A 25372-nucleotide genomic window follows, 5' to 3' on the forward strand; every position below is an offset into this window, starting at 1 on the left:
ACAAACAATTGTTTCATTATTATTTGCAAAAATGATTCCATCACCAAACGACATAAGAGATATTCTATCTCTATGTTGAGTATCTCATAATTTTTTTTCTCCAAATTGGATATTTAATAAATTGTAAAATTTTGGTTTAATTATTTGTATTTTCTAATGTTGACTATCTTATTGATTTTAAAATACTTTTAGATTCTGTTTTGGTTCCTCAAAAAATGATTTAAAAATAATTTTAGATGTCTGATATCAGAATAAAACGAAATGTGGGTGGCACATCCTATAGAATTAGTAAAAAGAATAATGGAGTTCCTAACGTATGTAAGATTTTGTAACCACGACACCTCAGAGAACCTACTTTAATGGAGTTAACTTTGATCTTCCTTTATAACTTCAAATACTTCCAACTTGTTTATAATTTAATAATGGAAAAGGAGATGATTGAACACAATAAGGTTTGTATTTGTATTGAAGTTATTAATTTGTATTTGTATATAAGGTTGAGAGTTGTTAAAAAGGAACCTAGGAAAAACACTCAATTAGAGAACAGAATATCTGAAGTTTGCTTATGTAAGTAAATAATAGAAGTTTAAGAAGTTTGGGTTGAGGTGTCTCAACTAATTAGATTGTGAGAATCATATATACCGTACATAGCCTCCATGAGGACCATTCTGTTTGTAATCACCTATTCAATTTCTAATTAATTAATTAATCTAACCACTAAATAATTTTATTCTGGTATGAATATTGAAAAGCTATATATAAGCTAAAATAACTATATATTTGAACCAATTATACGTTGGGTGTAATGCCAAAACAATTATGAGGAAGTCAAAGGATTCACTTCCTATGTCAATCCAAGGTTTTAGACAAAAATGGCACAAGACATTCAAACTGAAGATGAGTATAAAAGTATTAGTTTTATTAAGGTGGTAGAGGTAGCCGTCCTACCCTTAAAATAAAACAATACTATATTAAACAAACAAATATTTATATTTATATGAGAAAAAAAGATTGTACCTTAAAAATAGGTGGTTTGTATAAAGACGCATGTAGCCCTGTTAGATGAGGAAAATAGGTGCTTGGATTATTATATAATAATATAATATAATGACATTTGGCAAGAATCACGATGCGGTCCCCATGTATCTGAGGTCAAATCAGTAGCATATAAAGAGAGAGTAGCAAAGGACGAAAATAAAAACAAAAAGTGCAGTTACACATTCATTTTATGACTTCTTCATCAAATAATGTGTTTCTCTATTCATTGGGACCTTATTCAATACAAATCTCACCATAATTACGAAAAGAAATGGAGCATCCACACAACATAGGTTAAACTGCTGCTGCTCAAGAACTCACTCCAACCATATGTCCACCTAAAGAGTATAAAATCATGAAACCAAAAGTACTGCTAGATATATACACATAAATACATAGCAACCTGAACCTTTAAGTTTCAACTCAATGTTTGAGCACAAATGTCTTGAGAGGTCAACAAACACTTTATATTTCATTTTTGCATAATGTATATAATCTTGCAGAGATTCTATACAGTTGATGAGAGAGAGAAAAAAAATCTATAATCAGCCATCACAAGTTATAGAATAGAGTTTTGACTTTGCTATTAATGAATTGTGACTGAATATTTTTTTATACCAACTCGTTATCACAGTGCATTAGTGATATATATGTGTTCCATCAGATATATCATAATAATAATTAGTTATGAATGCCTTGTTGAAGAAATGTAAAGCACTTCCAGTGGACCGAGGATAAAGGTCAATGAAGTTTTTTGGTTTATAGCCTAATTTCAAATTTAACAAACATTCATTAGTATTTTATTTATAAATTAGTTTAGACTCATACTTTCTTTCTTTCTTTAAAAAATAAATAAATTAAGTAGCAGATTCCTTAACCCTTGCTTTGCCTCTCAGGGTTTTTTCACCATATTTGCATAAAAAAGAATCGTGTTTCATCTGCTTCGCTAATACCAAGTGAAAATATGAGAGAAATTTTCTTGGATAATCTGCAATAATACTATACTTGAGATACTTAGTCTAAATTTTACCACACTATATTTCTGACAAATGCTAACGACTATCCTTGATCACTTGTCAAGGAATCATAATCTGAAAATAGATTTTAACAAGCAGCAATTTTTTAGTTTTCAATATGTTATACGTATAATATATATTGTGTGTGTATATAATATATATATATATATATATATATATATATATATATATATATATAGACACACACACACTTTTCTTTTAACCAGTGCTTTTAGAACATTGCTCGTATTTTAAATTTAGTTCTGGGATGATTATAAACTCCACGTGTGATGTTTATATCAGAGGCTCTTGTCCCATGATGCGTTTAAACCGTAGATAAACTATTATCTTTGGTAATGGGCATCTAATTCTGTTTGTTCTTTTGCTTTATCTCGTGATTTAAAGAGGAGCCTGGTTAACTTGCAGTAGTGGGCTACTGCCAGCTAGTTTTCATCAATCTTCTAGTTTTCCTTCATTCCCCTGTTGCTTTATAGTTCTTTGAAGCATTCTGAGAACGCGGGAAGCATTTCTACATCATGTTTGGAAAAAGGTTAGTTTCTGGTGGCTTTAGTTCTTTAAGAAAATAACAATGAAAAGAACAAAAGAATAAGGAAGACCTTTGCTTTACTCTGATATATGTTTTCATGTTGAATGTGCTTTGATCACTTGTGCTGGTTTTTGGTTTTGCAAGTATACCTTGCACCTTAATTCTTTTTGCTCAATTTTGATTTCCCAGCTAACATTTTATTTGGTGTCATGCTTCAATTTTCATTCGTTTCTATTGTTGACTTTGGTTAAGTCAACTACTTTTGCAGTTTTTGACATCTAAGGAATTATTAGGCTCTTCGAGTGGAGACTTTAGATGGAAAAACGGAAAGGGAGTTGCTGATTCAAACCAGTGATCTTTCTTTTCAGCAGCTCTTTTTTAGAGGTGTTTGTAAGTTGAGAACTAAGAGAGGTTTTCCTTGGGGAAATGGTGACTGAGGCCAGCTTGGATGCACACAAGACTTCACCTGAGATGACAGGATCAACAACTGCTCATCCACCAGTTCAAGGTCCTGAAAATACCCAAGAAACAGATGCCAGGAAGCAGGATTCCAACAAGAGCAAGGTGAAGAATGAAAGCAATAAAACAGTACCCTTTTACAAACTTTTCTCATTTGCAGACTATTGGGATTGTCTTCTGATGCTTGTTGGGGCATTAAGTGCTGTTGCTAATGGAATCGTTATGCCTTTAATGACTATACTTATTGGAGATGCTATTGATGCTTTCGGAGGAAATGCTGATAATAAACAAACAGTAGTTCATGAAGTATCCAAGGTAATTAATGCTTAGCTCCCTTTCATTAAAATCAATGTTGTGAGCTGTCTGAGAAGGGAAATATCAAAATAGTGAGAAATGGGTAAAAATGAGATGTACAGTACTCCACTTTAAGTTGTCTCACATTTATGTTGCAACCGAATAAGTGCAAAGTAGTTTTTTGTCTAAAATTTGTGCTATCAAATTCCAACTGCTTATTAGTGAGATTCTATTGTACAATAAACCTGTGGGGTATCTGATTCCACAAGAATAAGTGTGAGATGAGCAATTAGGATTCGATTTCTCCTTGTTTCCATGCCATAACCATCAAGTTTGTTTCATGCTCAGGCATCTCTGAAGTTTGCATCCATAGGCGCAGGTGCATATTTTGCAGCATTCTTCCGTAAGCATGCCAAATTCTCAGCTGATTATGCTACTGTATAACAAGAAATATAATTTTGCTTTATATAAAGTAGTAATATTTGTACACATACTTCAATTTTCCAGAGGTGTCTTGCTGGGTGATCACTGGGGAGAGACAAGCAGCAAGAATAAGAGGCTTATACCTCAAAGCAATTTTGAGGCAAGATATCAGCTTCTTTGACCAGGAAACCAACAGTGGAGAGGTTGTTGGAAGGATGTCAGGTGACACAGTTCTTATTCAAGAAGCCATGGGAGAGAAGGTATTGATGGACCACTTAAAAGTCATAAATATTATGATCTCCAATTAACTTTTCTTTTGGGTGACATCTCAGGTAGGAAAATTCATCCAGGATGTGGCATGTTTTTTTGGAGGTATAGTCGTAGCATTCATCAAGGGTTGGCTTCTAAGCCTTGTGCTTCTATCTTCTCTTCCTCTTCTTGTCCTCTCTGGTTCCATAATGAGCTTTGCTTTTGCAAAGATGGCATCCCGAGGACAAGCCGCTTATTCAGAAGCAGCAACTCTAGTGGAGCGGACAATTGGCTCAATTCGAACTGTATGCCAACCCTCAGAATGCCCTTTCCATTGTTTATCTTTTTCACGTTGCGAGAGAGTAGTGAATAAAAGATACACATTGCTCCAACGCAGGTTGCATCATTTACTGGCGAGAAGCAAGCTATAGCTCAATATAATCAATACTTAACAAAAGCTTACAGAGTAGGAGTGCAAGAGGGTTTGACTGGTGGGTTTGGATTTGGTTTTGTTCGATTATTTATCTACTGTACCTATGGTTTGACAATTTGGTTTGGAGGGAAGATGGTTATAGAGAAAGGTTATACGGGAGGACAAGTCATTAGTGTATTTTTTGCAGTTTTGACTGGCTCCATGTAAGTTAGCTTCTGCTTTACCATATACATTTTAAATGGATGAATCAATTGATATCTTACAACCTCTCCCCATAGCTTGGCAAGAAAATTTGATACACTTTCCTGATAATTTTATTTTGTAGGTCTCTGGGACAGACATCTCCAAGCTTAGCTGCATTTGCTGCAGGACAAGCAGCTGCCTTTAAAATGTTTGAAACAATAAAGAGGCAGCCAGATATTGATGCTTATGACTCTTCTGGTAAACAACTAGATGACATATCAGGAGATATAGAACTTAGGGAGGTTTGCTTTAGTTATCCTTCAAGACCTGATGAACAGATATTCAATAGATTTTCAATTTCAATATCAAGTGGCACTACTGCCGCTTTGGTGGGGCAAAGTGGTAGTGGGAAATCAACAGTTATTAGTTTAATTGAGAGATTTTATGATCCACAAGCTGGTGAAGTTCTCATTGATGGTATCAATGTCAGAGAATTTCAATTGAAATGGATCAGACAGAAAATAGGCCTTGTCAGCCAGGAACCAGCTCTCTTTACTTGCAGCATTAAAGAGAATATTGGCTATGGAAAGGAGTGGGCAACAGATGAAGAAATAAGAGCAGCAGCTGAACTTGCAAATGCTTCTAATTTCATAGATAAATTTCCCCATGTGAGCTCACGATTCATCATTCATCTTTTGAAATTTGGCGTGTCTATGTTTGTGTTTCAGTAAGAGGCTGTTTTATCTGATTAGTTTTGTAAAATTATGAGTTTAGGGATTTGACACAATGGTTGGGGAGCATGGAACTCAACTCTCTGGAGGTCAAAAACAAAGAATATCTATAGCAAGAGCAATTCTGAAGGACCCAAGAATTCTGCTCCTTGATGAAGCTACAAGTGCTCTAGATGCAGAATCAGAGAGAGTGGTGCAAGAGACACTAGACAGAATTATGATCAACCGAACAACTGTTATTGTAGCCCACCGCCTAAGCACAATAAGGAATGCTGATGTGATTGCAGTTATTCACGAAGGAAAAGTCGTAGAAAAAGGTAGACATACTATGTTGTCGACAAATGAAACTACTATAACAAATCCGCTTTCAAATCATTCTCTCCTCAAACACATCCTCAGTTTTCCTTGACATATACGTTGCTGAATGCTTATTTATTTCAATTGATTAGGTACACATGCTGAGCTCACTAAAGATCCTGATGGAGCTTTTAGCCAGCTCGTTAGATTGCAAGAAATTAAAAGGGAGTCAGAACAGCATGATGAAAATTACTTAAACGGGGCAGAAAACATGGTAGATTCTGAACGACAACCGAGCCAACGGTATTCTTTCCCTCAATCTTTAAGCCGGGGATCATCTGGAAGAGGAAACAGCGGTCAGTACTCATTCAGAATATCAAATGCCATACCAACCACACAAGATCTCTTTGAAACATCAGAAGGAGGGTCTGGAGCTTTTCCTTCAGCAGCATCACATAAACCTCAAGAAGTTTCACTTCTCCGCATTGCTTATCTTAACAAGCCTGAAATCCCATTGTTACTCGTGGGGACTCTAGCAGCAGCAGTAACAGGGGCAATACTACCCACCGTGGGGCTCCTTCTTTCCCACATGATAAATACTTTCTATGAGCCTGCAGATGAACTCCGGAAAGACTCAAAATTTTGGGCACTAATATTTGTTGCACTTAGTGTGGGTGCCTTCATATTTCTTCCATTAAGGTCCTACTTTTTTTCTGTAGCTGGTTGTAAGTTAATAAAAAGGATCCGGCTAATGTGTTTTGAGAAAATACTTCACATGGAAATAGGCTGGTTTGATAAAGCCGAAAATTCAAGTGGAGCACTTGGAGCAAGGCTGTCAACTGATGCAGCTTCTATTCGAACTTTGGTTGGGGATGCTCTTGGTTTGCTGGTTCAAGATATTGCTACAGTAGTTACAGCCCTGGCAATTGCCTTTGACACAAACTGGCAGCTTTCTCTCATAGTTCTTGTTTTGGTACCTCTAGTAGTTCTAAATGGACATCTGCAAATGAAGTCCATGCAAGGATTCAGCACAGATGCAAAGGTTTGTGCCTTACTGATATCAGACTATTTTTTCTAGCATGAAACCTTCTAAAAATATGTAAATTTCGGATATAAATATTAACTTATACACAGTAAAGTTCCTGAACAAGTTAATTCCGCTTATAGGAAAAGTTTAAATGTACAAGTGCTTATGGTATATTTTATCCAAGGCCTTGTACTAATATCATTTGATCAATGCTCTGTATGTATGTTCCAAAGAAACTATATGAGGAAGCAAGCCAAGTAGCGAATGATGCAGTAGGGAATATCAGAACAGTTGCCGCTTTCTGTGCTGAAGAGAAGGTGATGAAATTATACCAGAAAAAATGTGCAGGACCCATCCAGACAGGTATAAGGCAAGGTTTAGTCAGCGGAACGGGTTTTGGCTTATCACTGTTCTTTCTGTTCTCTGTTTATGCATGCAGTTTTTATGCTGGGGCCAGACTTGTCGAGAAGGGCAAAACATCAATCTCAGACGTTTTCCGTGTAAGTTATTGTCCTATCATTGTCACTATCTTAGATAGGAAGCTTTTTTACTCATCTGATTGTCTCAATTGTTCTCACAAAGTGTAATAAGCTTATCTCAAATAAATTAGAAAACCGTTTTATTTTTCTTACGTTCTTAAATAAAACAATAGATAGTTTAAGAGCTAAGATAATCACACTCTTCTAGCCTTGAACAATTACTTTCCTATTTTTTCAGGTATTTTTTGCTCTCTCGATGGCAGCTATAGCAATGTCACAGTCCGCCTTCATGACCCCAGCTGCAAATAAAGCAAAAAGTTCTGCTGCTTCTGTATTTGCTATCCTTGATCAGAAATCAAGAATAGATACCAATGATGAGTCGGGAATGACATTGCAACAAGTGAAGGGAGATATCGAGTTCCACCATGTCACTTTCAAGTATCCTACCAGGCCTCATGTTCCCGTACTCAGAGATCTTTCCTTGACTATTCACGCAGGAAAGGTAACTAGCCAAATAAATCTGTTTTTTTATGCATAAATATCATCATAGGAACATATCATTAACACAGACAACCTTTTCCTAAATGAGAATCTAATAGTTTGATTACACTGATGGATATCAGACAGTTGCTCTAGTAGGTGAAAGTGGAAGTGGAAAGTCAACAGTGATCTCATTGTTACAAAGATTTTATGACCCAGATTTGGGTCAGATTACACTGGATGGAACAGAAATCCAAAAGCTAAAACTTAAATGGTTTAGGCAGCAGATGGGTCTGGTAAGCCAGGAGCCTGTGTTGTTTAATGATACCATTCGAGCCAATATTGCATATGGAAAAGGTGGTGATGCAACAGAAGCTGAAATTATAGCTGCAGCAGAACTGGCAAATGCACACAAGTTCATTAGCAGTTTGCAGCAGGTAACCTACATGCGAATCAACAAAAACTTTTATTGTAAATTTTGAATAACTAACTGTGTGAACACCATATGAATAATTATGCAGGGCTATGATACATTAGTGGGGGAGAGAGGGATTCAACTATCTGGAGGGCAGAAGCAGCGGGTGGCAATTGCGAGAGCCATAGTGAAGAGTCCAAAAATACTACTACTAGATGAAGCCACCAGTGCACTTGATGCTGAGTCTGAAAGAGTGGTTCAGGATGCACTTGATCGAGTGAGGGTAGATAGAACCACAATTGTTGTTGCTCACAGGTTATCCACCATAAAGGATGCAGATTTAATTGCAGTGGTTAAAAATGGAGTCATTGCAGAGAAGGGAAAGCACGACACCTTGCTTAACAAAGGTGGTGCATATCATTCGTTGGTGGCACTGCATAGCAGTGCTGCTTCATCATAGACCCTTTTAGTTCGTTGCACCAATTTACTGATGATTTCTTAATCTTTTCTTCAAGGCTTTATTCCCGTGTAATGAAACATTCCAAACACCTGATTACCCACTTTGAATGAATTTCACGGTTACATATCTTCTCATCATTTAGTTGTAAACAGTAAATGGGCAGAAATACCTGATGCTCATTTTCTGGTTCTTTCTCAAGGCATTATCTACCACCTCAGACTCCACATGACGTCCTTTTGGATCAACATATTTCTTCATTTGTTGTGGTGTTTTATAGAGGTTCTGCTTCAGTTTACTAAGAACCTGATCTCTTTTCTGCAACAAGTATTGAGTAGAGGAAGTGTTCAATACTATCAGGTGCATGCTGCACAATTTGTGAGCATAAACACTCTTAAATGGACTCATTTCGATATTGTGAATTATTGGATTGAGGAACTCTTCACAAAGAATAATAACAAAAATATGTATCTTCCTGTTAAACTTTACATCTACAAAGTCATCAATAAAATTAATATTTGGATCCATTTTAAATTTACATCCATAGTTTCAACCTTGAAAGCATAAATGATTTTCATATTTCAGTAGTTTTTAGGCCTCAGTTATCTAACACATTACTATAAATTGTTTTAGATCTTAATTTATAAGAATAGAACAAATATACAATGTCTTTTTCTTTGATATTTTTCTTTTTCTCTTTTCTAACATCCAAATGTAATTATTTTTCAAATACAATATTGATATATGCTAAATTTATGTTCACGTTGACATAATTTAATTTAAATTTATTTACTATTGTTTGATTCATTTCATCAATCGGTAATATTATATATTATAATACAATAATTTTAGTAAAATATCTTTAGTAACTATAAATAAGATAAAATATACTATTCTTTTAGATTAATGTGCTAAAATTATATTAAACTTAAATATATTAAATTTTTAGTGAGTATAAATAAATTAAATTTTTAAGATGAACTTTTAGTCACTTTTAGTATTTACATAGTTTTTTTTTTAATTTTAAAATATAATTAGGAATAAAATAGAAATATAATATGTGCATACCATAAGGAAGAATGTTTATATATTTTTATAGAAGTTATAATTTTAAAATATAACTAAGAGTAAAAATAAAAATATAAAATGTGTATAAAAAATGAAAATTCTCAATTATGTACTCATATATAACTTGATTAAGTCCGAACTTACAATGTTAGAGGTCCCACCCTTAAAATAATGTTATATTTACTAAACAAGTATTTTTATTCTTTCTTAACAACAAACATTGTATAATATTAATAATGACATTGGTGCAGAAAGGCAAAATGAATGCGGCTATTTTACATTTATAAGGGTGACTATAGAGCTGCATTTGATGATCACGCATTCTTAAATCGAAGAGATAACAAGACGGCTATATAGTCGCATTTGTAAATCATATTTATAAGGGTGACTATTTCTGGTAGCCGCACTTGTATATGTTTTTGAATGAGGGTTTAGGGTTAAAGGATAATGCATGTACAAGTGCGGCTATAGTAGTAGCCTTCCTTGTAAATGGTGTTTTTTTTAGTACTAATTTCTATATAAATTAACCTGTTCAATTATATATACCCAGTCAGACAAATACATAAATTCAGATAAATCAGATAATCAAATTATATATATATATTGATCAAAATGTATTACAAACACTAATCAAATTATATATAATTCCTACACTATTGATCAACTATCCTAGAGTTATAAAAAATTATGAAATGTGTGGACCAAGAATGTCTCACATATGTTATGGCTTTTGAAGACATTGGTGTTTCATCCGTGAAGAACTGCATTTCAAAATATGGTTGACATAAATTAGTTTTAAGATACATATATGTTCAAGAATTATAAAAATAATTTAACATATCATGTTACCTCTTGCCAATCACTTTTAAGGCCGACTCTTATAATGGTAATCATCCATTGCATAACATAATAGCCACACTCATGGCTTTTTGGTTGTTTATTACACTATAATTCAATAAAAAGTAAAAGTTAGTATATTAATAAACAATGAAAAGGGAAAGAAAAAAACTACAAACCTTTAGTCTTATCTATTTCAAATTTTGAAAATTTGAATGCGGTCGACCTTTTAGGATGTTATATCAGTTGAAGAAGAGCTTTGATGACTCCAAATCACCATGGATTGCTTGAAGGCTGATTGTAGCATAGTTGGGTGTGTTATGGGGTAGTTTGAATTTGTTAATTCACTCTTAGTTTGAATCCAAAAGCTGGTTTAATTCAAATCTTTTGAAAAGAGTGTTTTATGAAGAAGCAAAAAAACAACCAGTTGTTTTATCGTTTCAATCGGTTGTTTCATACTTAATGTTTTTGAAACTGGTTTTGGAAGATTTGAACTTGGTTGACTTTGCTGTCAAACCAATTCAATTGGTTGTTTCGACAAAACAATCGATTGTTTTTTTAACTGCCTTAACAGATTTCAGTTAAGTTTGTTAAATCTGCTTTAAATAATTTGAAACTAATTTGACTTTTATAATAAATGTTTTTAACTGCTAATTGGAGTATAAATGTTCTGTTATACGCTCCTAGCAAATTACTTACAAGATCAGTTTTTTGAAATCAAGTTTTTCTCCAAGATTGCTTAAGGCTTTGGATTTTTCTCTAAGAGTGAAGTAGGACTTGTTGTGTACTTTGATTTGATTAGTACCAGGTGTGATCAATCCTATTTCCTTCTTCAATTGTATTTCTGTAAGGACTTGTGTTCACAGAGTCAGAGGGTGTTCTGATCTGTGGTGTGATTGTGTGTGCCAAAGAAAGTGTGTGTTCTTGAGGGGATCAATATCACTTCTTTGGTGGTTGTGTGTTTGTAATATGGTTTTTGATTACTTAGTGGATACCCAAAGGTTTCTAAGAACTGGATGTAGCTCTTGGTATTAGAGTGAACCAGTATAAAATTTCTTGTGTGATTCTTCTTTGACTTTCTTCATACCTTCAAAACTTTCGAAAAACGTTTGAAAACAATTTACCCCCCCCCCCCCTCTTGTTTTAAGGCCTGCAATTCTAACAATATCCACGCCATGAATTGGTTAATAAAAACCTCGTTAGTAGATTTGGTTAATTAGTAACATACAAAGTTAAGTTTATAGTGTACTTACCTATCAATGATATTCTTAAGATTTGGGGATATCTTCTTGTGTAGGTAATAGAACCACACAATAGTCTTATCAACCATTTATAAGACAAGTAATTGCCAATGACCCCTATACCATTCATGAAAAGAGTTAGTAAATATTTAAAACATGAAATTGTAATAATTGACGACATATAATTAAACTTACTCATTAATATAAGGGCATAAATAAATTTGTTTTCCCTCTTTTTCCAGGGTGTTAGTGATGTATGATTGGGTCTCATTTGCCTTCATTGAGGGTGCATGCTTTTCTATATCTTCAATAGTTTCATCTTTTTTGTTTCAACTTATAACGTGATAACCCACATCTCGGACAACTTTTCAACAATTCAAAATCTTTCTGGTATAATATACAATCATTAGGACATGAATGTATCTTTTTATACTCCATACCCATTGGACAAAGAATTTTTTTGGCCTCATAATTACAATTAGGTAAAGTATTCCCCTTTGGAAGCATATCCTAAAATAATTGAATCAATTCTGTGAAGCTTTTACCAGTCCATTCATTTATTGCCTTCAAATTCATCAATCTTAACACCGCTGACAACCGTGTGAAGTTAGTTGCTCCAGAATACAATGGAGTCTTTGCATCGCTTGACATACTTCCATATCCATGTGCTTCTGCAAAAGACTGAGCTCCCACATCACGAATCATATCCTCCAATCGATCATCATCTACATCATCATGTACTGCATCAACCATGGTGGACCCCACATATTCTTCAGTTACGAAAACACGTGGTAAATTTAACAAATCACCATGTCATGTCCAAGTTCTATAAGATCGAAGAAACCCATCACATAGCAGGTGCTCCCTCATTATCTTAACATCCAGTATCCTTCCATTTAAACAGTTAACCCACAAACACCTGATCTTTGCTCCATCATGACCACTATTAATCGCGTTACGTTTTGCAAATTGTATAAATTCTTCTACTCCTCTATCGTACTCATCACTTATGCAAAGAGAATTAATTCAATTTCAATCCATTATATTCTGAAATAGTCATTCAGGTGTTTACTAATCAGTGTTCTATCTCACGCGTTTGCCGAGGGTCGAACACCCCGCACTCAATACCAACACGTATCAATTACCGATGGTAAACACCCTCGGACTCAATACAAACACAATAATTCTATTCTAAACTAACAACTAACATAATATAAATTCAAATTATAATAAATACTAAATAATATAAATTTTAAAAAAATAAAAATTATAATAAATAAAAAAACAAATTCATAACATTAAAAAAAAAAAAAAAACATCACCAACCTTATGTGTAAAGGCAACGTTGGTCAAGAGTGGCACGACGGCGGCAGCGGATGCGATGGTGGACGCAGAAGCAGCAACGGAGCAAACCAGAAGCCACAAAAGAACCCATGAAGGCAATGCAACAGTACCTCGAGTGCAAGAAACCAAACAAAGTAAGATAAAGGAAAAAGATTTGTAATAGCCGCATTTGTAAATCAAGCGCTTGATTTATGAATGCGGCTTTACATATAGTCGCACTTGTAAATGAAAGTGCTTGATTTATGAATACGGCTTTTACAAATAGCCGCATTTGTAAATGAACTTAATTTAAAAAATGTCACCGCGTTTTTAAAGACTACGTCAGATCGTAAAGGCGCACTTAATAAACAGTAGTTGTTTCTACATTTTGCACTAGTGTGAAGATAAGTACTTTTATTGTTAGATAACAACATTTGGAAAAAAGACATTGTCGTATAATTTTGTTTAGCTTTTGATTACATAATTTTGTTCTTTAATGTTTTTTTTTCTTACCTTTGTTCTACGAAAATTTATTTAATATAGGATCTAATCTCTTCTAGTATTAACACTTTAACATGATGTGAAGAACTAAAATGTTCTCAAAGAGACTATTAGAGGAAAGCAAGAGATAAAAGGAGCTCAAAAGTTAGAAAGAAAAATCATATACAAAATACCTCTAAAAAAGAAACTTCCAAAACAAAAATAACCTCTAATAATTTGTTACTTCACCTCTCACTTTCTTGTGAGAACCTTTATTTGTGTGTTGAAATGAGAAAAGAAAAAGGAGAAATCAGTTTTCATCATAGAGCATTTTTTTTAATAAAAACTTTCATCTTATGCATCACTATACAACTTGACATCTCAGCTAGGCTGACACCTCAAACAACAACAATCATTTGTCATCACATGAAAAAAAGTATTATTGAAAAAAAGAAAAAAGAAAGAAAATACAAAAATATGGGGAAACTACACCAAAATCCATATGTTAACAAAAAAGATACATATGTAGACTATATCTATTCATAAAGAGATATAAGAACAGACTAGATGGAAGCCTATTATACCAATGAAATGATTCTCTATGAATAAATCCTAAATTAGCCAAATCATCAGCACACACATTTCCTTCACGAAAAATATGAGTAACCCAAAACCTGATTTTTCCACAGTAATTAAGACAAATATTTCATCGATATGAAGCATCCATGGAACATTAGTCCTAGTAGTAAACGCATGTGAAGCCCCATCTTTTGAGCTTCCTCCATAGCATGTATAACTCCATAAAACTCATCAACCATAGCAATCTGAACTTCAAGAAACACAGAGAAAGCACCAATAAACTCTCTCATACTCCCACAGAAAATACCTCCACGAGTAGCAAGATCAAGATACCTCTAGCAGCTCCATTAATGTTAATTTTAACACAGCCTGATGAAGGAAATACTCTCATCTAATAGGAAGAGGATGAAGAACTTTACCACTGAGTTTTAATAAAATAAAATAATCACGTTGAAATCCAATATATCATTCTTCATTGAAGCTTTAGACGAATTTACTACTAGACAAATTAAATATTTAATTACCGAAATAGCCCTAAAAACTCCAATCTTATCCTGAAATCTAGCATAATTTCCCATACGCCATATCATCCAAATAGAAAAAGTTATCACAACAAGCTTAATCAATTTAACTAAAGGACTACCATCAGTCTTAATAAAAGAAAGAAGATCATCCTTATTAGAGAAATGAGAAGTAAGAAAAAATTATCGAGTCTAACTCCAAATATGCAAAGCATTAGAATATTCAAAAAATAAATGTTGAATAGATTTCTCATGCTTTTCACAAAGCGTGCACGCAAAATATATATGCAAACCTTTATTCTAAATATGCTGATATGTAGGAAGTCGTCCATGAAAAACTTTCCAGAGTATCAGAGTTTTGGAAGGAGGAATAGATGAAGACCAAATGAATTTACCCAAACTACATGGAACTCCTGATTCCAAGAAAAAAGTCTTAGCTGATTTAAGAGTAAAACGACCAGACTCATCTAGAATCCAATTAGGAATATCCTATTCCTCCCTAACTATGATATGATTAAAAAATGAGGTATCTGTTGGAAAGATAAGGGAATATTTCAATCACAACCTATCCAAAATTGAGAGACTGTATCTAAAATGCTAGCACCATTAGATAATCCTACAATATTTACTAAAGAAGTATTAATCAATTTATATGTGAAATGTTTTCGGAATATGTTCCTGGATTTTTGTAACACTTTTCTAAATTCTGAAAATCCTTTTTAGAATGCATTTTCAAATTTTGTTTCTTAAATTTTTTATTTTTTTTTAACTTCTTTTTTGCATTTTTTTTACGAGGTTTTGACTTTCGAATTTTATTATAGAATTTCATTGAACACAATAATTTATTTCAAATTTATTTTTCTCGAAAGTATATTTTGAATTTTCCAAATTTTCAATTCGAGAATGAAAAATAATTTTGGAAATTTCAAAAGTTGATAAGGTGCAGGTCACAGTTGGGAACGGAGAATTTGTTTTTAAATTTCCTATATTTCATATTGTCTAAGCCTTTTCTTTAGTTCCTTTATAATTTTTTTGAATGAGATTGGTTTAGTTTTTCCATTTTTTTTTATGTTATTTATATGATGACACATTATTAATGAAATCTGATGTCATTCTAAGTAATGTCAAATAGTAATATAATAAATAATATTTTGGTATTTTTAAACCAATTTGTTTTTAATTTATTAGATGTTTATTTTAAAATATATAAAATATTGAATGGTAAAAATAAAAATCAGTTAGGATGCATGGATATTATTTAGACCATAGAAACATTATAATTTATATAAAGAGAATGGTCTTCTTTTAAATACTCCTTGTGAAACTAAATTTTTGCATTATTCTATACAGTAATTTTTAATGCACTTTTCTTGAAATATAGTACTGAAATTAGCTAATAAATTAACTTAATGCGTAGATTACGATAACTAGTTTTTGCTATGTACGTTATGAAAACAGAATTTGGTAATATAGTTCGTTATGATATTTGCCTATTTTTATTTTTGGTTAAATTATTAAATTTTTTAATTCATTAACTTCAAAAATAGAATATCTATATCAATACAATTACTTTTAATTTTTTAATATTATTATAAGTAGAATAACTTGGTGAATAAAATATGAAATGGAAAATTTTAGTTAAATTAAGTAACTAAATCGGTACAAAATCAGTGTAGACAAAACCAGAAACAAATTTATAAACTATTTTTATTTGATTTTATCAACTATTTTTTATTTAACTTTTAAAATAGTTTATATTTTTTTTAAAAAAAAATAATAAAATTTGTAATTAAACTTTTTATAACTTGAAAAGGACTTAAAAAAATAGTTTTCGGAATGCACTAAACTCTCTTTTAGAAATGATATGTAAAATTACTTTTGGGATTAGACAGAACTAATTTTAAAACAATAATTTAAAATACAAGGATCTACAATTAGCAGAATGTGGTATTAAAGGTATCACTGATTGATTCCAGCTACTTTAAATACTAAGAAAGAAATTAAAAAGTTGTTGATTTGAATATAATTAGGTTTAAATTTCTTAAATATAAGAAATTGAATTTAAGTTTTATACATAAAAAATACTCTAATAAAAATAGCTTACTATTTTTTTTTCTGGAAAAATTAATTATCCACAAATTGACTAGCTAGTAAACCTTTTCATCATTCAACACTTTCACTGAACAATTAAAAGGAGCTTAGCAGGGTTTTTTTTATTATTATTAGTGCACCATACTATTAGAGTAGTGTAGTGTGTGGTGTAGTAGTCCTAGAAAACACTTAAGACAATTTGTTCATTATCTGCAAGACTAGATCTTCAGTGTGGCCGACCATACTATCAGATTAGTGGCTCATTTAGGTCTAAATTTAGCACAAAAGAATGACAGTGATGAATAAGAGGACCTTAATGTGGCAGCTATGATTTCCTAGCTCACAATTTATATATTAGAATATATGGCATTTGGAAAACACATCATAGATATAATTCCATTTAGCAAACATCATATTATCCCCAAGTTTGTGCAGCACCATACTTTTGGATTTCATTCTAATTTCAAATTTGGCATTGAGATTGTGTACAGTTGACGAGTTACAAATAAAAATTCTTCCTATGTTACTGATGAAAATTATAAAAACCACTCCACTGCACAACAGTTTGTGCAGAGGTTTTTCAGTGGTGTTTGCAAGTTGAAAACCAAGAGAAGTTTCCCTTGGATTCAGATATGACTTCAACTGAAAAGATGGCTGGCATGAAGCAGGATTCCAAGAAAAACAAGCTGAATAATGAAATCAACAAAGCAGTACCCTTTTACAAACTTTTCTCATTTGCAGACTCTCAGGATTGTCTTCTGATGCTTGTTGGGGCAATAAGTGCTGTTGCTAATGGAATGTGTACGCCTTTACTGACTATATTTGCTGGAGATGCCATTGATGCCCTGGGAGGACATGTTGATGATAAACAAGTAGTTCATGAAGTCTCTAAGGTAATTCGTAGCCCCTCTTCCTTAAGAATCAATGCTGTGAAATATCTTTTGGATAGAAACTATGAAAATAGAGTGAGATGGAATGATTTGAAAACTTGTTAGAAAAAACAACAGAAAAAAGTTGTAGGACTGATCAGAGCAAGCATACAACCGAAAAGGAGAAAGAAGCAAAATACTGATATTAAAATAAGCTTCTTATTAGCCTATAACTGTTTTTTTTTAACACAAACTACCAACTTTACAAGCAAAAAGAAACTACAGAGACAAAATATTTTAACAAGAACTGGAAAATCTCAATTTCAAACATAACATGAATACCTGCACAACCGCATGAAACTGTAGAAAATAAAAGGGCACAACTTGGATTTGAAATTCTCCTTATTTTTATGTCATGACCTTTCAAGTTTGGTTTCATCCTCAGGTGTCTCTGAAGCTTGCATCCATAGGCACAGTTGCCTTTTTAGCATCATTCTTGCGTAAGCATGCCAAATTCTCGGCTGATTATGCTTAGTGTATAACTAGAAATATATATTTGCTTAATCTAAATATAACAGGTGTTCCTCGATGACACATGACATGCTGCAATCTTCCAGAGGTGTCTTGCTGGGTGATCACTGGGGAGAGACAAGCAGCAAGAATAAGAGGCTTATACCTCAAAGCAATTTTGAGGCAAGATATCAGCTTCTTTGACCAGGAAACCAACAGTGGAGAGGTTGTTGGAAGGATGTCAGGTGACACAGTTCTTATTCAAGAAGCCATGGGAGAGAAGGTATTGATGGACCACTCTCCAAATCCAAATCAATACAATTTCATCAAACTATTGTTAGAGTTAACTTTTACGTTCTCTTTTTGGGTGATATCTCAGTTAGGAAAGTTCATACAAAATGTGTCAAGTTTTCTAGGAGCCATAGCCTTAGCCTTCACCAAGGGTTGGCTTCTGAGCCTTGTCCTTCTATCTTCTGTTCCTCTTCTTGTCCTCTCCGGTTCCATGATGAGCTTAGCTTTTGCAAAGATGGCATCTCGAGGACAAGAAGCTTATTCTGAAGCAGCAACTGTTGTGGAGCAGACAATTGGATCAATTCGAACTGTATGCTCACATTCAGAATGCACTTTATTTTTCTTTTATTTTCCTGGCTACAAGAGAGTAGTACATGCATTCTTCCCTTGCAGGTTGCGTCATTTACAGGTGAGAAGCAAGCTATAGCTCAATACAATCAATACTTAACTAAATCTTACAGAATTGCAGTGCAAGAGGGCGTGGTTAGTGGTTTTGGCTTGGGTTCAAATCAACTATTTTCGATCTGCACTTTTGCTTTGGCAATATGGTTTGGAGGGAAGATGGTACTAGAGAAAGGTTACACAGGAGGACAAGTCATTGGTGTATTTTGGGCAATAATGTCTGGTTGTTTGTACGTAGCTTCTCTGCTTTACCATCTATATTGTGGATGCATGAATCTATATCTTTCAACCTCTGTTCCAAGCTTGGCTGGCAAATATGATACATTTTTCTGGAATAATTTTATGTTGCAGGCGTCTGGGGCAGGCATCTCCAAGCTTAAAAGCTTTTTCCGCAGGAAAAGCTGCTGCCTTTAAAATGTTTGAAACAATAAAACGGCAGCCAGATATTGATGCTTATGACACAGACGGTCAACAGGTAGATGATATTTCGGGAGATATAGAACTTAGGGAGGTTTGCTTTTGTTATCCTTCAAGGCCAGATGAATTGATATTCAATGGATTTTCCATTTCAATATCAAGTGGCACTACTGCAGCTTTGGTTGGGAAAAGTGGAAGTGGGAAATCAACAGTTATTAGTTTGATTGAGAGATTTTATGATCCACTAGCCGGTGAAGTTCTCATTGACGGCATCAACCTCAGAGAATTTCAACTGAAATGGATCAGACAGAAAATAGGCCTTGTCAGCCAGGAACCAGTCCTTTTTACTGGTAGCATTAAAGAAAATATTGGCTATGGTAAGGATTGGGCAACAGATGAAGAAGTCAGAGCTGCAGCTGAACTTGCTAATGCTATTAACTTCATAGATGAATTTCCACATGTGAGCTCACAATTCATCTTTCATGTCTTTAAAATCTGATGTGTTCATTAGAGGCATGTTTATCTCATTATTTTTGCAAAATTATGAGTTTATTTAGGGGCTTGACACAATGGTCGGTGAGCATGGAACTCAGCTCTCTGGAGGTCAAAAACAAAAAATATCTATAGCAAGAGCAATTCTGAAAGATCCAAGAATTCTTCTCCTTGATGAAGCCACAAGTGCTCTTGATGTAGAATCAGAGAGAGTGGTGCAAGAGACACTAGACAGAGTTATGATCAACCGAACAACTGTCATTGTAGCCCATCGCTTATGCACAATCAGGAATGCTGATATGATTGCAGTTATTCATCAAGGACAACTACAAGAAAAAGGTATGCATGTTAATATATACTCTGTTGCCACAGAAGTGAAACTCAGTATAACAATCTGCTTTCAAGTCATCCTCTCTCCACACATATGTCATCATCTTCAATTTCCTTGACATGTACACACGCTTCTCTCTTATATATTTTTCAACTGATTAGGTTCATATGCTGAACTTACTAAAGATCCTGATGGAGCTTTTAGCCAGCTCATTAAACTGCAAGAAATTAGAAGGGACTCAAAACAGCATGATGCAAAGGACACAGGCCAGCAAGAAAACTTCATCGATTATTTCCCTCTATCTTTAAGCCCAGGATCATCTGGAAGAGGAAATAACAGTCAGCAGTCGTTCAGAATGTCAAATGCCATGCCTATCACACTAGGTCTCTTTGAAACATCAGAAGAAGGGCCTGAAGTTCTTCCTTCAGCAGCTTTGCATAAGCCTCAAGAAGTTTCATTTGTCCGCATTGCTTATCTTAACAAACCTGAAATCCCAGTGTTACTCATGGGGACTCTAGCAGCAGCAGCAACTGGCGCAGTACAACCCACGATAGGGCTTCTTATTTCCCACATGATAAATACGTTCTTTGAGCCGGCAGATGAACTCCGTAAAGACTCAAAGTTTTGGTCATTAATATTTGTTGCCATTAGTGTGGGTGCCTTCATATTTATTCCATTAAGGTCCTACTTCTTTGGTGTAGCTGGTTCTAAGTTGATAAAAAGGATCCGGTTAATGTGTTTTGAGAAAATAATTCACATGGAAATAGGCTGGTTTGATAAAGCTGAAAATTCAAGTGGAGTACTTGGAGCAAGGCTTTCAACTGATGCAGCTTCCATTCGAACTTTGGTTGGGGATGCTCTTGGTTTGTTGGTTCAAGATATCGCCACAGCATTCACAGCCTTGGTAATTGCCTTTGAGGCAAACTGGCAGCTTTCTCTAATCTTTCTAGTTTTGGTACCTCTAGTATTACTAAATGGATATGTACAAATGAAGTCAGTGCAAGGTTTCAGCACAGATGCAAAGGTTTGCACCTTATATCAAACTATCTATTACTTAACACAGAACCTTACGAAAACATCTAAATTTAGACATAGATAGTGGGAAAAGGGTGAAGGGAAACTTCAGATGAAAATATCTAAATTTCAGACATACTTACCCGAGTGCCTATACCCAAAGGTAAATCCAATAGAAGGGTTTTGTTTTTTTATCATGTTGGTGTATCTTGCATTATGTTTTCTCAATATACCCAAAATAACTACTTCACAGAGACGAATCAACCTTGATTCAATTGTGATCTCAATACTTCAACATCTTTGTGTATACTTAGTCTGTTTCCATATTTAATTATTGCTATTTATTAATTTGTTTGACCAATATTTGTTCCACAGAAACTATATGAGGAAGCAAGTCAAGTAGCAAATGATGCAGTAGGGAATATGAGAACAGTTGCCGCTTTCTGTGCTGAAGAGAAGGTGATGGCGTTATACCAGAAGAAATGTTTAGGACCAATCCAGACAAGTATAAGGCTAGGTTTAATCTGCGGAGCAGGCTTTGGTTTATCAATCTTCTTTGTGTACGCTGTTAATGCATGCGGTTTTTATGTTGGGGCAAGACTAATTGAGAATGGCAAAGCATCATTCTCAGATTTTTTCCGTGTGAGTTATTTTCCTGTGTTCCTATCCTTATGACAATCTCAGGTTTAAAGCTTTTTAAATAAAAAACATAGACAATTGAATAGCCAAGTTCATCGTATTCTTCTAGCAGTGAAAAATGAATTTCGTAATTTTCAGGTATTTTATGTTATCATAATGGCAGCCATAGCAATGTCACAATCTGGCTTCGTGACCCCAGCTGCCAGTAAAGCGAAATGTTCTGTTGCTTCTATATTTGCTATTCTTGATCAGAAATCAAGAATAGATCCCGGTGATGAATCTAGAATGACATTACAAGAAGTGAAGGGAGAGATTGAGTTCCACCATGTCACTTTCAAGTATCCAACCAGGACTAATGTTTTTGTATTCAAGGATCTTTCCTTGACTATTCATGCAGGAGAGGTAAGTAGCCACATTACTTAATGGTTTGATGCTTAAATAGGAACACATGATTCTTTCAGACAAACTTTCTTAATGGAGAATCTAAGAGTTTGGTTACTTTGATGGAAAGCAGACAGTTGCTCTAGTAGGTAAAAGTGGAAGTGGAAAGTCAACAATACTCTCATTGCTACAAAGATTTTATGACCCAGATTCAGGCCAGATTACTCTGGATGGAACAGAAGTCCACAAGCTACAACTTAAATGGTTTAGGCAGCAGATGGGGCTGGTGAACCAGGAGCCTGTGTTGTTTAATGACACCATTCGAGCCAATATTGCATACGGAAAAGGTGGTGATGCAACAGAAGCTGAAATTATAGCTGCAGCAGAACTGGCAAATGCACACAAGTTCATTAGCAGTTTGCAGCAGGTAACTTACACACTTTCAACAAAAAACTTATATGGTACCATTTTGAATAACTAGCTATCTAAACACCATATGTATAAATATACAGGGATATGATACATTAGTGGGGGTGAGAGGGATTCAACTATCCGGAGGACAGAAGCAAAGGGTGGCCATTGCAAGATCCATAGTAAAGAGTCCAAAAATATTACTGCTAGATGAAGCCACCAGTGCACTTGATGCTGAGTCTGAAAGAATGGTTCAGGATGCACTTGACAGAGTGAGAGTGGATAGAACCACAATTGTGGTGGCTCACAGGCTATCCACCATAAAGGATGCAGATTCAATTGCAGTGGTTGAACATGGAGTGATTGCAGAGAAAGGAAAGCATGACACTTTACTTAACAAAGGTGGTACATATGCTTCCTTAGTAGCACTGCATTCTTCATAAACCCTCCTAGTTCATTGCATCAGTCATTCGGTGGTTTCTTAATCTCTTCTTTAAGGCATTATTCCTGTATAATGAATATACACTTATAATCCATTATAATATTGTGGTTACACATCTTTTCATCATATTGGTGGAGGAGTTCCAAGTGTACAGATAACACCCACAAGCATCATATTCTGCTGAACTATTATTGAAGACTTGAAGATTAAATGCTATATCACAACTATCAAATTAACCTTTTTCAGCAAAAAGCTGAATCAACCCTAGCCTCCACACCGTTCCAACCACAATGAATGAATGGAAAAACAAATTGTCAAACTTCACGATAACTCTTTTTGGATTTATGTTAATGATCTCACTAAGTTTGTGCTTCCTGTTATTAGGAATTTAATTGTATTTTGTTGAATTTAATATGCATTAGAATCTCTTATTTAGAAAAAGTTAAAAAATAATAAGTAAGAAGACTTAAAAGTTAATTATAAATTTTAAATTGAAAATAATTATATATTTCTCTCTTCTAACCTTCAATGTTATAACATTTCAAAGGTTTATAAGAAAATAATTAAATAAAAATTAATTTTAAAAATAAAAATATCTATTATAATATCAATTAAATTAGATATTATTTTATAAATTAAAAAATTATTGATATTTATAGTAATCTTTACTATTAATAAAAAATTTTAAATTATAATTTTTAAATTGATATGTAATTAGCTAATTGGTATCTATACCAAAATTCTAGTTAACAAATTTAGATTTGGAAGTAGTTTATTTTTAAAATCTTAATAATTAATTAGATATTTTTTTTTTTATTTTTAAAACCTTAATAATTAATTATATATTTTTATAAATAAATTTATAATTTTTTATTAATAATAGAAATTATTTAAAATATTAATAATTTTTTTAGTTTATAAAATAATATCTAATTTAGTGTAATTAATTATTATTTATCTTCAAAATTAGTTTATATTTAATTATTTTTTTTGGTGTGACTTGATCAGAACTTGTTAATCATTAGTGCACCATACATTTCAAAATAAAGATGCTAATTTGAGTATCTCCATTTTACAATTTGTAAATATGTTTTTTTCTTTTTTTTCTTTGAATGTAAATAATTTCTTGTTTTGTTTTCATATATTCATAAAAATGGAACTTGTTAATCATTAGTGCACCATGCATTTCAAAATAAAGATGCTAATTTGAGTATCTCCATTTTACAATTTTTAGATATGTTTTTTTCTTCTTTTTTTCTTTGAATGTAAATAATTTCTTGTTTTGTTTTCATATATTCATAAAAATGAAAGTATGGCAGCGACTGCATTAATTAGGTTTTCTTAAATAAAGTTTATAGCTAAGATGAGTTTTTTAAAAAATATTTATGAAAAAAGAAAATAAAACATTAATTAATATATTAATGAAACTTTGAGTGGAAGTTAAAATATATTTATCCACTTTATTTTCCAAGGCTAAAAAAACTAAGAATAACGACATTTAAAAAAAACCTCTCGTAACAAAAAAGTGTGTATTTTTGTAATTTTTTTAATTTTTGATGAGAAATAACGACGGTTACTCTATTGAACCGTCGCTATAAAACTGAATACAAATAAAAAAAACCTCAGTCTGTGCTCGAACTCACTCTTTTTCTCCCTCGCGTGCACTATCTTCTGCACGTCGCACTCTTCTTCTCCATTGAGTGCCACTTGCGACTCCATGTCATCGTCAGCGTGCCTTTAGCTCTCCTCTCTCTCTGCAAACCCTCTGAGCTTCCACCCCACACCCTCGCGATGCCAACCATCCAAGCTCTCCAAGCCCTGCGCCGCTAGCGTCTTCCTCTCTCCTTCACGCATCTTCTTCTCTCCTACCCCCTGCGTCGTTGTCCAACGTCACTGGTGGTTGCTGCATCTCTCCTCTGCGAGCAAATTGCTACCTTTGCTGTCAACCCTTCACGTTGGCAGCACCTTTGCACGTCGGCAACACCTAAAACCTAAACCATTATAGAAGGTTAGTTAGTTTTTTTAAATTTTTTTAATTAATTTTATAATAAATATTTGCATGTATCTATGTGTTGATTAGTTAGTAGTTTAGAGTTTGTGGGAACTTGATTTATTGGATATTTCATGGAGGAGTCCTGACATTGAAGAGAAGAGTGATATATTTGGAGTTGGCAAAAATTAGTGTGAAAAAACTTCAAACGGTCATAACTTTTGACAAAGAAGACAGATGGAGACGTGTAAAAAATGAAAGTTGCACGAAACAAGTTAACGAATTACATGGCCAATGTTCGTAGGGGATTGGAGTCAACCAAAATTCCGAAAATCCACCATTTACTATTATTTTTTTTATTTATAAGTATTATTTAGGTAATTTTGAAGTATTTTAAGGTTTTAGTTCCCATCACTTGGCAGAAAATTCTAAAATTTTGCATGATTTTTCCTACTATAAATTAGAGATTTATCAAACCATTATGATTATATTACATTCATAAATTTATTACTTAC

General features: G+C 33.5%; 2 protein-coding genes across 3 annotated transcripts; both read left to right on the plus strand.

Annotated features, from left to right (window-relative positions):
• The first annotated feature begins 2116 nt into the window (after positions 1–2116).
• LOC137807090 (ABC transporter B family member 4-like) lies at positions 2117–8668 on the plus strand. Of its 2 annotated transcripts, none has more exons than XM_068607541.1 (13): positions 2117–2604; positions 2870–3375; positions 3703–3757; positions 3862–4037; positions 4110–4331; positions 4424–4662; positions 4785–5310; positions 5417–5690; positions 5823–6712; positions 6931–7197; positions 7415–7678; positions 7800–8093; positions 8178–8668. In XM_068607541.1, exons 2-13 carry the CDS (start codon positions 3028–3030, stop codon positions 8529–8531), a joined length of 3909 nt encoding a protein of 1302 aa, XP_068463642.1. In that variant the 5' UTR covers positions 2117–2604; positions 2870–3027; the 3' UTR covers positions 8532–8668. The 2 variants fall into 2 exon arrangements, with proteins under 2 accessions (XP_068463642.1, XP_068463641.1); XM_068607540.1 differs by having other exon boundaries at positions 2280–2604; positions 2854–3375.
• An 8581-nt stretch (positions 8669–17249) lies between these two features.
• On the plus strand, positions 17250–22993 carry LOC137807092 (ABC transporter B family member 11-like). Its single transcript, XM_068607542.1, has 12 exons — positions 17250–17561; positions 17983–18037; positions 18155–18330; positions 18427–18648; positions 18732–18970; positions 19092–19617; positions 19715–19988; positions 20142–21004; positions 21370–21636; positions 21772–22035; positions 22148–22441; positions 22527–22993. The coding sequence occupies exons 1-12, from the start codon at positions 17301–17303 to the stop codon at positions 22866–22868; spliced, it is 3783 nt and encodes a 1260-aa protein (XP_068463643.1). The 5' UTR covers positions 17250–17300; the 3' UTR covers positions 22869–22993.
• Positions 22994–25372: the final 2379 nt, after the last annotated feature.

Source organism: Phaseolus vulgaris, chromosome 3 (genome assembly GCF_000499845.2).
Source record: "Phaseolus vulgaris cultivar G19833 chromosome 3, P. vulgaris v2.0, whole genome shotgun sequence".
NCBI lineage: Eukaryota > Viridiplantae > Streptophyta > Magnoliopsida > Fabales > Fabaceae > Phaseolus > Phaseolus vulgaris.

Coding starts and splice junctions, on each gene's coding strand:
- LOC137807090 (XM_068607541.1), top strand. CDS start 3,028: ATGGTGACTGAGGCCAGCTTGGATGCACACAAGACTTCACCTGAGATG. Junction 4,332..4,423: donor CAATTGGCTCAATTCGAACT/GTATGCCAACCC, acceptor GCTCCAACGCAG/GTTGCATCATTTACTGGCGA. Junction 5,311..5,416: donor TCATAGATAAATTTCCCCAT/GTGAGCTCACGA, acceptor TTATGAGTTTAG/GGATTTGACACAATGGTTGG.
- LOC137807092 (XM_068607542.1), top strand. CDS start 17,301: ATGACTTCAACTGAAAAGATGGCTGGCATGAAGCAGGATTCCAAGAAA. Junction 18,649..18,731: donor CAATTGGATCAATTCGAACT/GTATGCTCACAT, acceptor CTTCCCTTGCAG/GTTGCGTCATTTACAGGTGA. Junction 21,637..21,771: donor CATTCTCAGATTTTTTCCGT/GTGAGTTATTTT, acceptor CGTAATTTTCAG/GTATTTTATGTTATCATAAT.